The 13,281-nt window shown below is 45.2% G+C and overlaps 1 protein-coding gene across 3 annotated transcripts in view; it reads right to left on the bottom strand.

Moving 5' to 3' along the window:
- ASB2 (ankyrin repeat and SOCS box containing 2) overlaps window positions 1-13,281 on the bottom strand; it is a 56,136-nt gene that overhangs the window by 34,386 nt on the left and 8,469 nt on the right. For all 3 annotated transcript variants that reach the window (XM_025206290.1, XM_025206288.1, XM_006025502.2), the window contains 2 exons: window positions 9,027-9,291; window positions 6,534-6,638 (listed from right to left, as the gene is read on the bottom strand). In XM_025206290.1, coding sequence (XP_025062075.1) covers window positions 6,534-6,638; window positions 9,027-9,291 — 370 coding nt within the window. The remainder of the gene's footprint in view (window positions 1-6,533; window positions 6,639-9,026; window positions 9,292-13,281) is intronic.

Below are 13,281 nucleotides of genomic sequence, written 5' to 3'. Positions count from 1 at the left end.
ATCAACCGGGTTGCCTTCTACGACTAGGTCACAAAGGCCTTGGATGCAGGTGTTGCGGTGGACGTAGTCTTATGGACTTTAGGAAGGCCTTTGACACTCTCTCTCACCCCATCCTCATTAAAAAATTAGGCGACTGTGATGTTGACGCCTACACAGTCAGATGGGTCACAAATTGGCTAGAGGGCTGCACCCAGAGAATGGTGGTGGATGGGTCATTTTCGACCTGGAGGGATGTGGGCAGTGGGGTTCCCCTGGGCTTGGTCCTCAGGCCTGCACTGTTCAATATCTTCATTGGCGACTTGGACAAGGGGGTGAAAAGCACCTTCTTCAAATTCGCAGATGACACTAAGATGTGGGGAGAAGTGAGCATGCTAGAAGAGGGGGGCAGGCTGCAACTAGATCTGGACAGGTTACAGAGGTGGGCAGATGAATAGGATCAGTTTCAACACTGACAAGTGCAAGGTATTGCACCTCGGGAGGAAGAACCAGCAGCATACCTACAGGCTGGGGAACTCCCTTCTTGTCAGCACAGAGGCAGAAAAAGATCTTGGAGGCACTATTGATTCCAAGATGGACATGGGCCGCCAATGTGGGGATGCAGTCAGGAAGGCTAACTGCACCTTTCATGCATCCTTAGATGCATCACGAGCAGGTCCAAGGAGGTGATCCTCCCCCTCTGTGTGACACTGGTCAGGCCGCAGTTGGAGTACTGCATCCAGTTCTGGGTGCCGCACTTCAGGAGGGATGTGGCCAGCATCAAGAGGGTCCAGAGGAGGGCCACTCACATGATCAGGGGGCAGCAGGGCAGGCCCTACGAGGAGAGGTTACAGAACCTGAACTTCTTACAAGAGAAGGCTGAGATGGGATCTGGTGGCCGTCCATAAACTCACCAAGGGGGACCAGCGGGGAACAGGAGAGACCCTGTTCCCCCAGGCACTACCAGGATTAACGGCCACACGTTGACTGAGAGTAGGTTCAGGAGGCACTACTTCACAGTCAGGGTGGCTAGGATCTGGAACCAACTTCCAAGGGAAGTGGTGCTCGCTTCTACCCTGGGGGTCTTCAAAAGGAGGCTAGATAATCACCTAGCCAGGGTCGTTTGACCCCAGTACTCTTTCCTGTCCTTGGCAGGGGGTCGGACTTGATGATCTGCTCAGGTCCCTTCTGACCCTACCTACTATGAAACTATGAAAATATGGTGGCGGATAACAGAACAAGGAGCAAGGGAAATTTAGGTTAGATATTAGGAAAAACATTCTCACAAAGAGGGTAGTAGAGTACTGGAATATTTTACCCAGACAAGTGGTGGACTCTCCATCTTTGGAGGTTTTTAAGACCTAGCTAGACAAAGCCTTGGCTGGGATGATCTAGGTTGGGGACGGTCCTGCTTTGAGGAGGGGTTTGGACTAGATGACCACTTGAAGTCCCTTCCAACTCTGATGTTCCATGATTTGTTGATACTCACTATATACTGCCTTGATCTAAAAGTTATCTCAAGATGGTGAGATATATCCAAAAACCTCTTCCCAATGCTTTCTCTCTCCCAAGTTTTCAAGTTTTGATCAAGTTTAACTGATTTTGTAAAAAAAACGCAAAAACTTGTTTTAATATGCAAGTGGCCAATAAGTAGGGCTGAATTAACCCTTTAGTGGGCCCTAGGCAAACAAACTCGTGGTCCTGGGCCAGTTCAGACCCCCCTCCCCACCCCAACGCTACTGCCCATGGGGAGCAGGGCTTGGAGTCACTGCTAGGAAGCAGCTGCCACGGCGGTTATGCCAGCAGACAGGAGGAAAAGGGAAGGGAGATGGTTGGGGCCATTATCATCACCACTGTGGTGGGAAGGACCAGGGGCCCCCACAGTTCAGAGCCCTAGGCATGTGCCTAGTTTGCCTATGTGTTAATCCGGTCCTGCTAATAAGTGGAAATGCTCAGTGCCATGAGGGATTACTGGGATGCAGAAAGTGCTGGAAACCTTTGAAGAAAAGTCTACTGTGTGGGTATAGTAGTTTCAGTTTCTAACCAGGGAAGGTACCTGGTCCAGACCAGCACCTTCACTGATTTCCTCTGGAATAAAGGGGATGAAGACAAGCTGTCATTCCCAATGAAATTACGCACTAAAGACCATTTTTTCCAAAGACCTACTTATTTAGGTACTAAGATAAGTGGCCAGATTTTCAGAAAAGGTCAATATGTTGGGCCCCTTTGAAAATGTATCCCTTAGTGGTATGTGGGTGCTGAATACTTCTGAAAAATCTTCCTTTTTTGGAGATGTCAGTATGGGAGCTGAGCTCTTGAAAAACCATCCCTTTGCTTTTTTGAAAATCCCTATAGGCATATTCATGTCAACTCCTTAGTCAAGTGAACAGTTTTTCAGTCCATGCATAGTCCTTTGAGTAAGGAGTAGTTGCATAATTAGAAGATATGAGGAACTGCAACTTTAAGTGGCTGTAGCATGAGCTAGATGGAATTAGCTGTTATATTATGCAGCAGCTCATGTTATATAATGCTCAAATACTGAATGACACAAACCTCTGCCAGACTCCTTTATTCTGAGTGATTTATGAACAATGACTGTTACCAGGAGTAAAAACTCAGGAAAATGCCGTAAGTAAAGGGACAGAGGTGGAAAAGCCTCTCAAGAATTGAAAATCTCTAGAAATGTAAAGGATAACTGGAAAAGCTCCAAACAGCACTTCACAATTTATCTGCAAGCAAGGGGTTCTTGCCCAAAGGTAGGCAGACAAAAGGTAGCCATATTTTTAACAAGCACTGGTCCTATAGCCTTTGATATTTGAAATAGCTAAGGAAGCAGCCTATGAAACAGAAGTTCAGGTGGTGCGCTCCATGAAAAAAGGAAACATAAGAGAAAGTTGTTTTTTATTCCAGTGGACAAAGAAGAAACCAAAAAACATGGAAGTTGTCGTACATGATGTAAGGCTGAGGAGCCAATCTAGCTCTTTTGTGGAGCTGGGTCCCTGATGAGGGACCAGACTGAGATTAGGATCCAAGGCAAAAGACTCAGAGGGAGTCTGCTGGAATCCTTGATCCTCAAAAAGCAACTAAAATTTTTCAAACAAATAAAATCATTCAGTCCAGACTGAAACTCATGAAGACAGCCTTTGTCCCTAAAGACATTATAATGAATCCAATGTTCTATAAGAGAAGATATTTGAGGCAGAAAGATATGTAGAGCTCAAGGGTGGAGTCCACCAAGTGTGGTACATGAAGCTGCGCAGACTATGGCAATCAACACAAGCCAAAACAATGCCCAGAGTTTGGAAAAAAGCTACAAGAGCTGCAATGGATTACATCATTTCAAACAGTTACATCATTTGCTAACACTGGGAGAGTATGCACAGCATGGTCAAAGAGGATGGCATAACACCAGTGGGCCAGAGAAATTCTTCATAGGATCAATGGACCATGCTGCATCAGTTCCAAAAGGACATTTATTAATTTTAAACTGGATGCAGGGCACAAGCAATTTGGTGCCAGAAACAGTGTTATCAGTCTTGAAGGAAAAGGCTTTGGGCAGTTCAGGGCTTACAATGATGACCTTAGACACATACTTAATACACACACTTACAGTTTGTGATTATTTTATTGCATGCTTAAGAGGTATGTGAATTAGAGGAATAAACAAAACATTCTAAAACAAACAAGATACCAGGGAAATAAGTTCCCATTATTGGATAACAAGCATGTCAAGGCTTTGGTCTCAGTAAAAAGAAACATAATTGGCAGGACCTGAGTTCAAAACAATTAGAAAAGCATTTGAGGTTTTCCAAGGGGTAGGAAAGCTCTCAGCAGAGAACACTGTAGCTGAAAAAGCCCAACTGTCTTGGACTCTGTTCCCTTTATCTCCTTCAAACTGAATACAATTGCAGGAAAGATTTGATGGCTGCAGGTGTGCTTTTTAGAGCATTTAACAAAAATCCAGTGAAAGAAGTGCAGGGCTATGTGAGTTTGATAATGTTCATCCAGACCCAGATGAATGGGGACAGTGATGCCAGAAACACTACTGAGAATCACATCCTTAAGAAAGTAATAAAAATTACTAAACACAGATTAACAAGACCAGCCTATTTCTAGCCCCTATTTTCAATTTAAGGAGGGGTTCTCAGGACCAGCCAGGATTTTATTGAAAATCAGCGGGAACATTAAAAAGGTTTTAAACATGAAGCTCATTTAGGAATGAAGAAATCTTAAAGAAGGGCCAGAGGAATTTTATACGATCCTCAGTATAAAATATAGGCCAAATCCACTGAAAGAGGCTATACTAGTGGCAAGGGAAAAATTAGATCACTGGATCAAAATAGACATATTTTTGTTTAGATAGTTAGAAAAAAGTTCTTGTCTTAGATTAGTATTCTCAGGACTTTGAGATAGCCTTATTAAAAGATACTAGGGCTAAACAAGTGATTGTGCATATCAGATCTATTTTTGTTAGATATGCTATACTGGACACAATAATGTTTAAGGGTCACAGTTTAGAGGGCATGAATTTTGCAGTGAAATAACGCAAGATCCCATTATCCTATATAAAGAGTTGAGGAAAATGGTATAAAAATAATGAAATGTCTTTTAAAAAAAGGTGTGGAAACAGGCCGTCATCCACACTGTATGCTGTCAAGTTGCAGAATAGCATCATGAAGCAGGGGCTGTCACCCATTGACATTTTGTTTGACACAAAAATGAAAACAAAAATGCCTGAACTATTAGAAGCAGATGTCAGAGCCACTGGGGATTTGCTGACATTGTAAGAGACAGATAAGACAAAATAAAAAACGTTATGGAGTTGAGGTCCTGGGACCTGCCACCACTTCATGAAAATGATACTATGAATATGATGAGAAATTATGGTTGCACACAGCAGTAGAATCACAAGAGATTCCCCCACAGTCATGTGAGATCTCTGCTCTAGGAGCAAGACACAGTAACAGATGCAGCTACCCTGGGATAGATAGACTACCAGTCTATTCCTCATCCTGATGTACCTTATACAAACTGTTGTAAGTGCATGTGTCCAGGCCCTTCCAAATACACGTGTATTCAAGTCACATTACTGCTAACAGAGACAGAAAAAGGTAGTTGTTTATCATTATCATCACAGCACTCTGGAATCCTCATCCTGTATGGGGACCCCACTGTGCTAAGTGCTGTAGAAACATGAAACAGAAATAGCACCCTAATGGATTAAAATTTGAGCATAAGGCAGATGGATACAGATGGATGGAGGAGCACAAGAAGACCATATTGAGAGAAAAGATTTCAAAGGGTCATTGGTGTTACTAGCATCTGGCTCACAGGTCAAGGGGTGGTGAGCAAGTGCTAATTCTGAGCACTTCAATAAAAAAAATGTCATTAAACACATGGGTGAAAGCACTTTTAGTTGAGTGTAACAGCAGGCAGATTGGAGAGAGTCTAGGGTGGAATGGGAGGAGAGGAACTCCAGACAGTCCAATAAGCTACAGATAAAGCAAGAGGAGATGAGGGTTGGGTTGTCTCAGCTGGCAAAAAGCCTGTTTGCATTGTGAGGAGAGTTAGAAGCAAATTTAAGTTGCTCCTTTCTACATCAGAGGCAGAAATGCTGGCCTGTGCTCTCTGCCCACCGCCTGCCTGGAGACATTGGGGCTGCATCTACCTACCCAGGTAGAGTGCCTTGGACCACCACTGTGTGGGCATTACAGTGACATGCGAGGAGCAGGCAGGTGCTTGCACACACACCACTTTCACAGGAGAATGGGCGTAGTTCGGGCCAGTCTCTCTCTTCCCTTTTACCTGTCTGATCTTCTGTACCAGTCAGTTGTTCCTGGTAACAGCTATATTCAGTCAAGCATATTTACAGTCTTGTAAATATTTACAAGGAAGAAATCTAGCCAGCAGGGACAAAGCCAGAAATGACAGCTGCTACCTTTGGGCGGGTGAGAGAGACACAAGAGACCAGACTCCAAAGACAAACACAATGGCCCCTCTAAAAATCCTGGAACGGGAGGTGTACCCTTGAGGCAGAGAGCCAAGGAGTCTGGCAGTATCTTGAAGGCATTTACCAAAGACACTCACAAGGATCAGAGTTTCTAACTTGGATCTGATGCCCCTTGACATGTTTATTTTCCTGGTTGCCTGACTTGAACTATGAACTTAATACAAATGCAGTTTAAAAATAACACCAGCCTGATTCATTTACTATTCTGACACGAAAGCCAGCATGCATATAAATAAATCAAAACCTAAACATCCCTTTTCCTCTACCCCCTGTCATATCAGTGGTGTCAAAGTTCACAACAGACCCTGGACATGTGTACTGGGGGAGTGATAGGGGCTTAAGAGGCAGCTCTCCTGTGAGTGAGTGGGGGTCAGCGAGAATCGGGGGAAGGACGGGCAGGTAGGCTATCAACAAGATGCTATGTCATACATAATGTGGTGACTCCCCCTTCACTATCACGCCCACCCAAAAGTCTCCAGCTGGATAGGGAGGGCAAGTAAAAACAAGACTTACTTTGAGCAAGAGAAAGAGGGAGAGAAACACTTACACAGGCTGGGATGAGGTGAACAGGCTGCCGTCGTATCTCCGTCTAACTCCCCACGATGCGCCCAAGTTGGAAGGGTGACCACGGCCTCCAGACTGTGCTGCCAACCTGGTGTGATGATAGCATGAATGAAACAAAGAGAAATACTCTGAATAGGAGAAGCAGGTCATGTTCAGGCCCCTTCAAGGCAGAGGCTGAGACACAGAAGGAGAGAGAAAGACAGAGCCTGCCGCTGGGGCTTTGAATGAAAGCAGATGGCCACGGCTTGCTCCGTGCTGGACTCAGCTGCTCTCTCAGCTCTAGATTATTTTTGGCCCTCCTAAGATACGTCAGGGGATTCAAATGACCATATAAGACAACAAGGAGGTTGCTCCCCTACCACACAGGAAGCAGATATGGGGCTAGATGACATTCTTCACCTCGAGAAAAAAGAGGATTTGAGAGTACAGTCACAAGAACAGGGGTTAAAATAGTGTCCTGACCTCTGTGCATTCAAGAACAGTACTCATGCTGAGCTCTAAAGTACCAAGGACACCAGGGGGTCACAGACCAACCATGAACTACCCTTAGGTTTCCCCTTGTGGCAGTCCCAACCCTCTGGGCAGGGACAGCAGAGCACCAGTCCATAGGTAAAGCAGCTAGTGCTGCACTTTGCTAAAACTGAAAGTGGCAAGGGACCTTTCCAAAATATAAGGTCAAAGCTGGCAAACATGACCTTATTCTACCACATATCAGTCCCTGCTCACAGACTATGCTAAGCAATGTGCCAAATTTGCAATGTGAACAATTTACTATGGATTTAAAAGGGGAATTTTATCATGCACCAGCTGCTTCATGGTAACTACCCATGTGTGTACCCATGGTAAGTGGAAACTCCATTGCAGCAGCTTAATTGTTAATGCAGGTGAGGTACTAAGGTTTAGCTTGCATTCACCATGGGGTCAGAGCATGCTAATGGGCAGTTGCCAGAGAGTGATTGACAGGCAGTACAGTCTCAACCCTTTTACCCTGCAGTAATTTGTTTGTATGTTTATACCCACAGAGTTACATGATCTAATGACAGCAGGTAAGAACCTGGCACCATCAAAGTCAAGAGGATATTTGCCATTAACTTTAGGAGGATCAGAATTTCACTCTGTCTCACTGCCAACAAGCTATCCAGGACTTGAACAGCCAATGAAAATCAAACAATAATAAGCAGGACCTCCTAAAATTAAAGTTAGAGTAACTACCCTAAAAAAACTTGCTTTAGAGGATTTGAAATGGACTGTTTGGGGGTTTTCTGGTAATGTTAAAAAATAATTTTCCCCATGTTTTATATTTTCCAATTTAAAAAAATAAAAATGCTTAAAAAAATTACAAGGGCTTGTACACCAAAGCTTGGGCACTGGTTCCACATACAACATTGTATGGGGAGGGGATGTGCCCCCCAAAGGTGGCATACAGGCCTGTGGAAGTTATCTTCATGTATAGATCAGAGTTTGAAGTTAAGCAATCATATGAAATAAAATTTGCAATACCTAAGGTCATGTGCCTTAGGTGCAAGGTAGAGATACCTGAAGTTGGCTCTGAGCACACTAACTCCAGCACAAGAAGCATTATAAATCTGAGTTTAATAGTGCCAAGGCTAATTAGCTTAATTTATCATCATAGTTAATTAGCCTGATTGATTGAGGTATCGCACTTATGTGGTTATACTGCTTCAGATCTAAAGCTTGTGTGTGCAAATGCTAGCTCAGGTGTCTGCTGGTGCTGTCTTGCACCCTAAAGTCACGACCTAGAACTTGTCTATGGCAGTGTTTTATATACGTATTTTGTCTGGCCTGTGATTTCTTTTGCATAGGGAAAACACGTAAAATATCCTGCTTTCCACATGGATTTTTTTCTTTAAAATTCTGTATGCCTCACCTGAATATCATAATCTTTGGAATTTAAGATGCACTTTTAAAACAAAATTTCTTCTAAAAATGGCCGGAGTGATAAGTCTGAGTTTAAAAAAAGGTTTTATATGCACCATAGTGATTGTATCCTTGTAAATGCATCTTTATTTGAGGGTTCATTTTTTTCTTAAGTTGATGGTCAGAATATTTAGGTGTATTTTAAGTTCCAGAGTATCTTACATTTGAAGAAATATTGTGGCCCTAATTCAGGAAAGTGCCACATTCCTTGGGGGACTCTGGGATTGCTTCATTGAGTACAAGTTGTTTTGGTGCTGGACTGGCCCATTTTTTCACACATATGCAACTTTTAGCAGACAGTCTGGCCTAGATTCCGATTTAATTAACATTTGTGTAATTCCAAAGTAATGTCAATGACTTCAGTGGAGCCAACTCAGATTTAAACCAATAAAACTAAGATCAGAATCTAACCATTGTAAGCTAATAAATAAGTTTCAAGCCTGTTTTATAAAACTATTTGAGAAGAATGTTTTCCTTTTTTGTCTGTTTTTTTTGCCCTCAGTGTGCTCTCTGTGAAGACCCCATGTCATTCACTCACCTGTGCCAAGGGTAAAGCTGTTGTGGTGGATTATGAGGGCAGGGCCGATTGGCTATGGTTGGCTCTCCCGGGGCTGTCATGACTGATTTCTGATGACTCTGGGCAGCTGACTGACCTGAGGGATCCTCTTCCAAGCTCCGTTGTATGGCCAGTTGAATAAGATCGTCTTCGCTCATGCTACTGTACAGACTGTACTCCTCAGAACCTATTACTTCTCTTTGGGTGTTTGCTGTGGTTGTAATCTGTGTGGCCATGCTCTGCTCACCTATGGCATAGGATAGGAACAAAGTATACAATCAAAATCTGGACGCTAAACAAATGAAGTTTAGTTATGCTGTATGCTGGGTCAGCTTTGTTCCTTCCCATTTATTGGGCAGGATTCTTAACCCAGGAGAAAACATTTTGGGTAATGCACTAATAGAATTAACATTGCAGCTTAATGGAGTTGGATTTCTTTCTTTCCTTTTTTGTCAGACTACTTGCAGTTCAACTTTGTGGCAGCAGCTGACATGTCTCTTGATATATAGGGAGGAAGTTACAGAGAAGTGAAGCATAAGGCAGGTTTTCCTTTGTTTATTTAGAGTTATAGTACTTCAGGTAAAAAAAAAGCAGAGGACATCGCCAAGGGATTAAGGGGACACAGTTTACAAATGAATTTTATTTAAAATAACAACATGTCTCCGTCTGTGTTATTCATTGGCCACTGATTACTGAAGATGAAAAAATGCTGAAGTTGCTGGGCCAGACTGCCAGCTGATGTAAAGCAGCATAGCTTTATTGAACTGACCTGCTCTATACTTCTCACCATTTATTCTCTGAAATCACTTTGTGTTTTACTTGGCTCCAACAGCCAAAAGAGACTAATGGGTTGTTGTACGGTTCTTCCTCTCCTCCCCTTTCATAGTACAAAGCACAAGGTCATGCACTTAAGGACGTAGAACAAGAGGTTCTGCTAATAGCTGGAGGCTTATCAATTGGAAACCACAGAGAAGGAGACATAATTCTGGTCAGCCGGGTCCAAGAAAGATGAATTCAAATGGGAGCAGGTGCAGAGAAAGGCTGCTAGGATGAGCAGAGGAATGGAGAGCCTATATTATGAAGGGAGACTGAAAGAGAATGGGTGTCTAGCTTAGCAAAATGAAGGCTGATTACACTGTATAATGATACCAGGGGTTAAACACTCTGGAGGGAAAAGCAACATTTAAACTAAGGGACAATACTGACACAACAACAAACGGGTTTAAACTGGGTTTACAGTTAGGCTGGAAATCAGAAGGTGTCTGACTGAACAGTGAGATTCTGGGACAGTCTTCCAACAGGAATAGTGAAGCAAACTGCCCAATTTGATTTTAAGATGGAACTTAATGAGTTTATGAATGAGGTAATATGACATGGTTGCCTGCAGTAACAGGCGACTGGACAAGCTGACCCAGCAGGTCCCTTCTGACTGGAAATTTTCTAACAAAACAAAGTTTTGTTGAAAAACGTTGGTACGTTGACCTCCAAATATTTCATTTACAACATCTCGGGTTCGGTGCACGTTTGCTATCTCCAACATAGGGTTCACTAAGTGGATTCCTAGTGCGTGTGCCTACAAGTAGGGACACTGGAAGATGGAAGACCCAGGCATGCCTTTGGCCACTGCCCTGGACTCTGGAAACTCCCTGAAGCTGGGTAATATTGCTATTACTACAGAAATTGAGAACAGCCATTTCACTCTGCAGAGGTGGCATCCAGGCTGCTTCTAATGTGCTGAACTGATGCAACATTTCCAAAAATATTGCATTTTCTGCAAACCCAAACTGTGATTTTCAGCCAGTTCTACATCTTGCCCAGTGTCCTAGCTTTCCATGACTGTCTGACTTCTGCAAGGACCATATTCCTCTTGACCACCCATCACTGGCCTGTAGTAAATTCCCTGCTTCCAGGGCTATACAGACGCAAGATTCAATTCTCTGCTGTGCCACACGACCCTAAACAAAGCTGGTACAAAATGCTACCAAACCAGAAAGACCATGTTTTATATGAAGGTAGATCCATGTATCAACTACATAAGGTGCAGAGTAATGGACACAGCCGAAGTTTATGAATTTAATCTACTTGGATATCTGCTGTCTGGGTTGGGAGAATGCTCCTGCTCCCATCTCCTGCATCCCCGAACTCCCACCATGCCTAAGCTCCAGTAGTGTCTCCCTTAGGCCCAGGGAAGCAGAATGGATCATGCATTGTGGACAGCATTCCCTTTCCAGTTTCAGAGCGAACTTAGCGGCCTGATCAACCACTAAGGACTCCCCGTCACTGACCCAAGAGGGCCTAGCACACCCCCACCCGAGACGTAAGACGACTGCTGGCCCGAACCCCCCGAACACTTTGCAGACCGACCAAATGAACTTTGTAATTTCTGCCCGACCCAAGTTTTGTTTACAACCGTAATCGAAGCAAGCTTCTGGCCTGCACTGTACGAGCAGTGTAAGTAAACAACCTTTTTGTTCAATCAAAACGCGTCAGTACCTGATTCCACTCCAAGCGTCACAAGTACCCGCCCGCCGACTAGGGCTCCTAAGGCCCCGAACCCCGCGCCGCGGCTCTCGGCGGTGACAGGAAGCAGCTTACAGGGAACGAGAAAGAGGAAGCTGCTAAGAGGAAGTAATGCACAAGGTTACAATAGCAAAGAGTAGGTTAATATGCTACAGCCAGTGGAAATAGATTTCCTGATAACTGGGTGCATCTACACGAGTCGCTTTACTGTGCAATAGAGCTAATTACTGCTCATCTACACGTGATACTACATCACTGTAGCAACACGCTACTGCAATGTAGCATCGGTGAGCACAAACTGTGATGCTGCAGCTATGTCGCTCTAGCAACATGCTCCCTCGTTATCATGCATTGCTATGGCAACATAGCAGATAAAAATAACTGCGCTGCCAGCACAGCACAGTACAGGCTGTTACTGCACTGTTATTTAGTACTTCCAAAAGAAAGTACTAAATAACCGTGCAGTAACAACAGTGCCATAGGGGCATGTGTAGATGTGCCCACTGTGCAATAATTGACTCTAATTGTGAATAAATTTGCTACCTGCAAATGCAAGTAGCAGATTTACTCATGATTAGTAACTGCACAGTAGTGAACATATAGATACCTGACCAGGAGCAAACTTGCTCCCGATCAGCTGGATAGCAGGAGGTGGGAGATTGCTCCCTGTCCCCAGGAGCTGCCTGCAGACTGGGCAGGGACAATATCCCCATGTCCCAGCAGCAGGAAGCTCCAGCCCCCACTCCTCAATCACAATTGCAGAGCAGGGGCTGGAGAGATTTTTCCCAGCCACGGCTCCATGATCACGGAGAGCCTGTTCCCTGCCCAGTTCTCTGATTGTGGAGCTGGGCAGGGAACTGTCCCAAGCAGATGCAGGTCCCAGCCCTATGCCCTGACTGGGCAATCAAGGTGTGGGGCTTGGAAAGAGCTGCAGGGGAGGGGCATATCCCAGCCTCCTGACCTGATCTGCCACTGGGGCAGCTAGCAGTGAGCCCCTGGCTCTTTCCAAGTCCCCTGCCCCCCCAGTCAGGGAGCCAGAGCCAGGAGCTCCCTGCTGCCAGGCAGGGGGACATTGTCCCCGCCTGGGCTCTGGTGGCAGAGCTTGCCCCAGCCCGTTGGGGGCAGGGAGCAATCTCCCAGCCCCTGCAAGGAAACAACTGCCCCTGCTCACCCCAAGACAAAATGTAAGGTGTTTGTTGTGGGAGACTCCCTCCTGAGGGGGACTGAGGGGCCAATCTGCCACCCCGACCCCTTAGCCCAGCAAGTCTGCTGCTTCCCAGGGGCCCGCATCCGGGGCCCGCATCTGGGACATTACGGAGAGGATCCCAAAGCTCCTTAAACCGATAGACCACTATCCCATGCTCCTTATTCATGTGGGCACCAATGACACTGCTCGGAGCACTTCCAGCCAGGTCATGAGGCGCTACAGGGATTTGGGAGCGGGGCTTAAGGGTCTGGGGGCACAGGTGGTGTTCTCGTCGATCCTCCCAGTCTCAGGCTATGGGCTGAGAAGGGACAGGAGGATCTATGTGGTCAACCAAAGGCTGCAGCGCTGGTGTCGTCAGGAAGGCTTTGGCTTTCATGACCACAGCCCGCTCTTTGGCAAGAGAGGCAGCGAGCTGCTGGGAAGAGATGGCCTCCACCTCTCTCCCCTAGGGAGGAGGCTCTTCTCAGCCAGACTGGCTGACCTGCTCCACCAGGCTTTAAACTAAGCCCG

The sequence above is a fragment of the Alligator sinensis genome, unplaced genomic scaffold (genome assembly GCF_000455745.1).
Source record: "Alligator sinensis unplaced genomic scaffold, ASM45574v1 scaffold47_2, whole genome shotgun sequence".
Taxonomy (NCBI): Eukaryota; Metazoa; Chordata; order Crocodylia; family Alligatoridae; genus Alligator; species Alligator sinensis.
The sequence above is the reverse complement of the archived record's forward strand: the minus strand, read 5'-3'. Positions and strand labels throughout refer to the sequence as shown.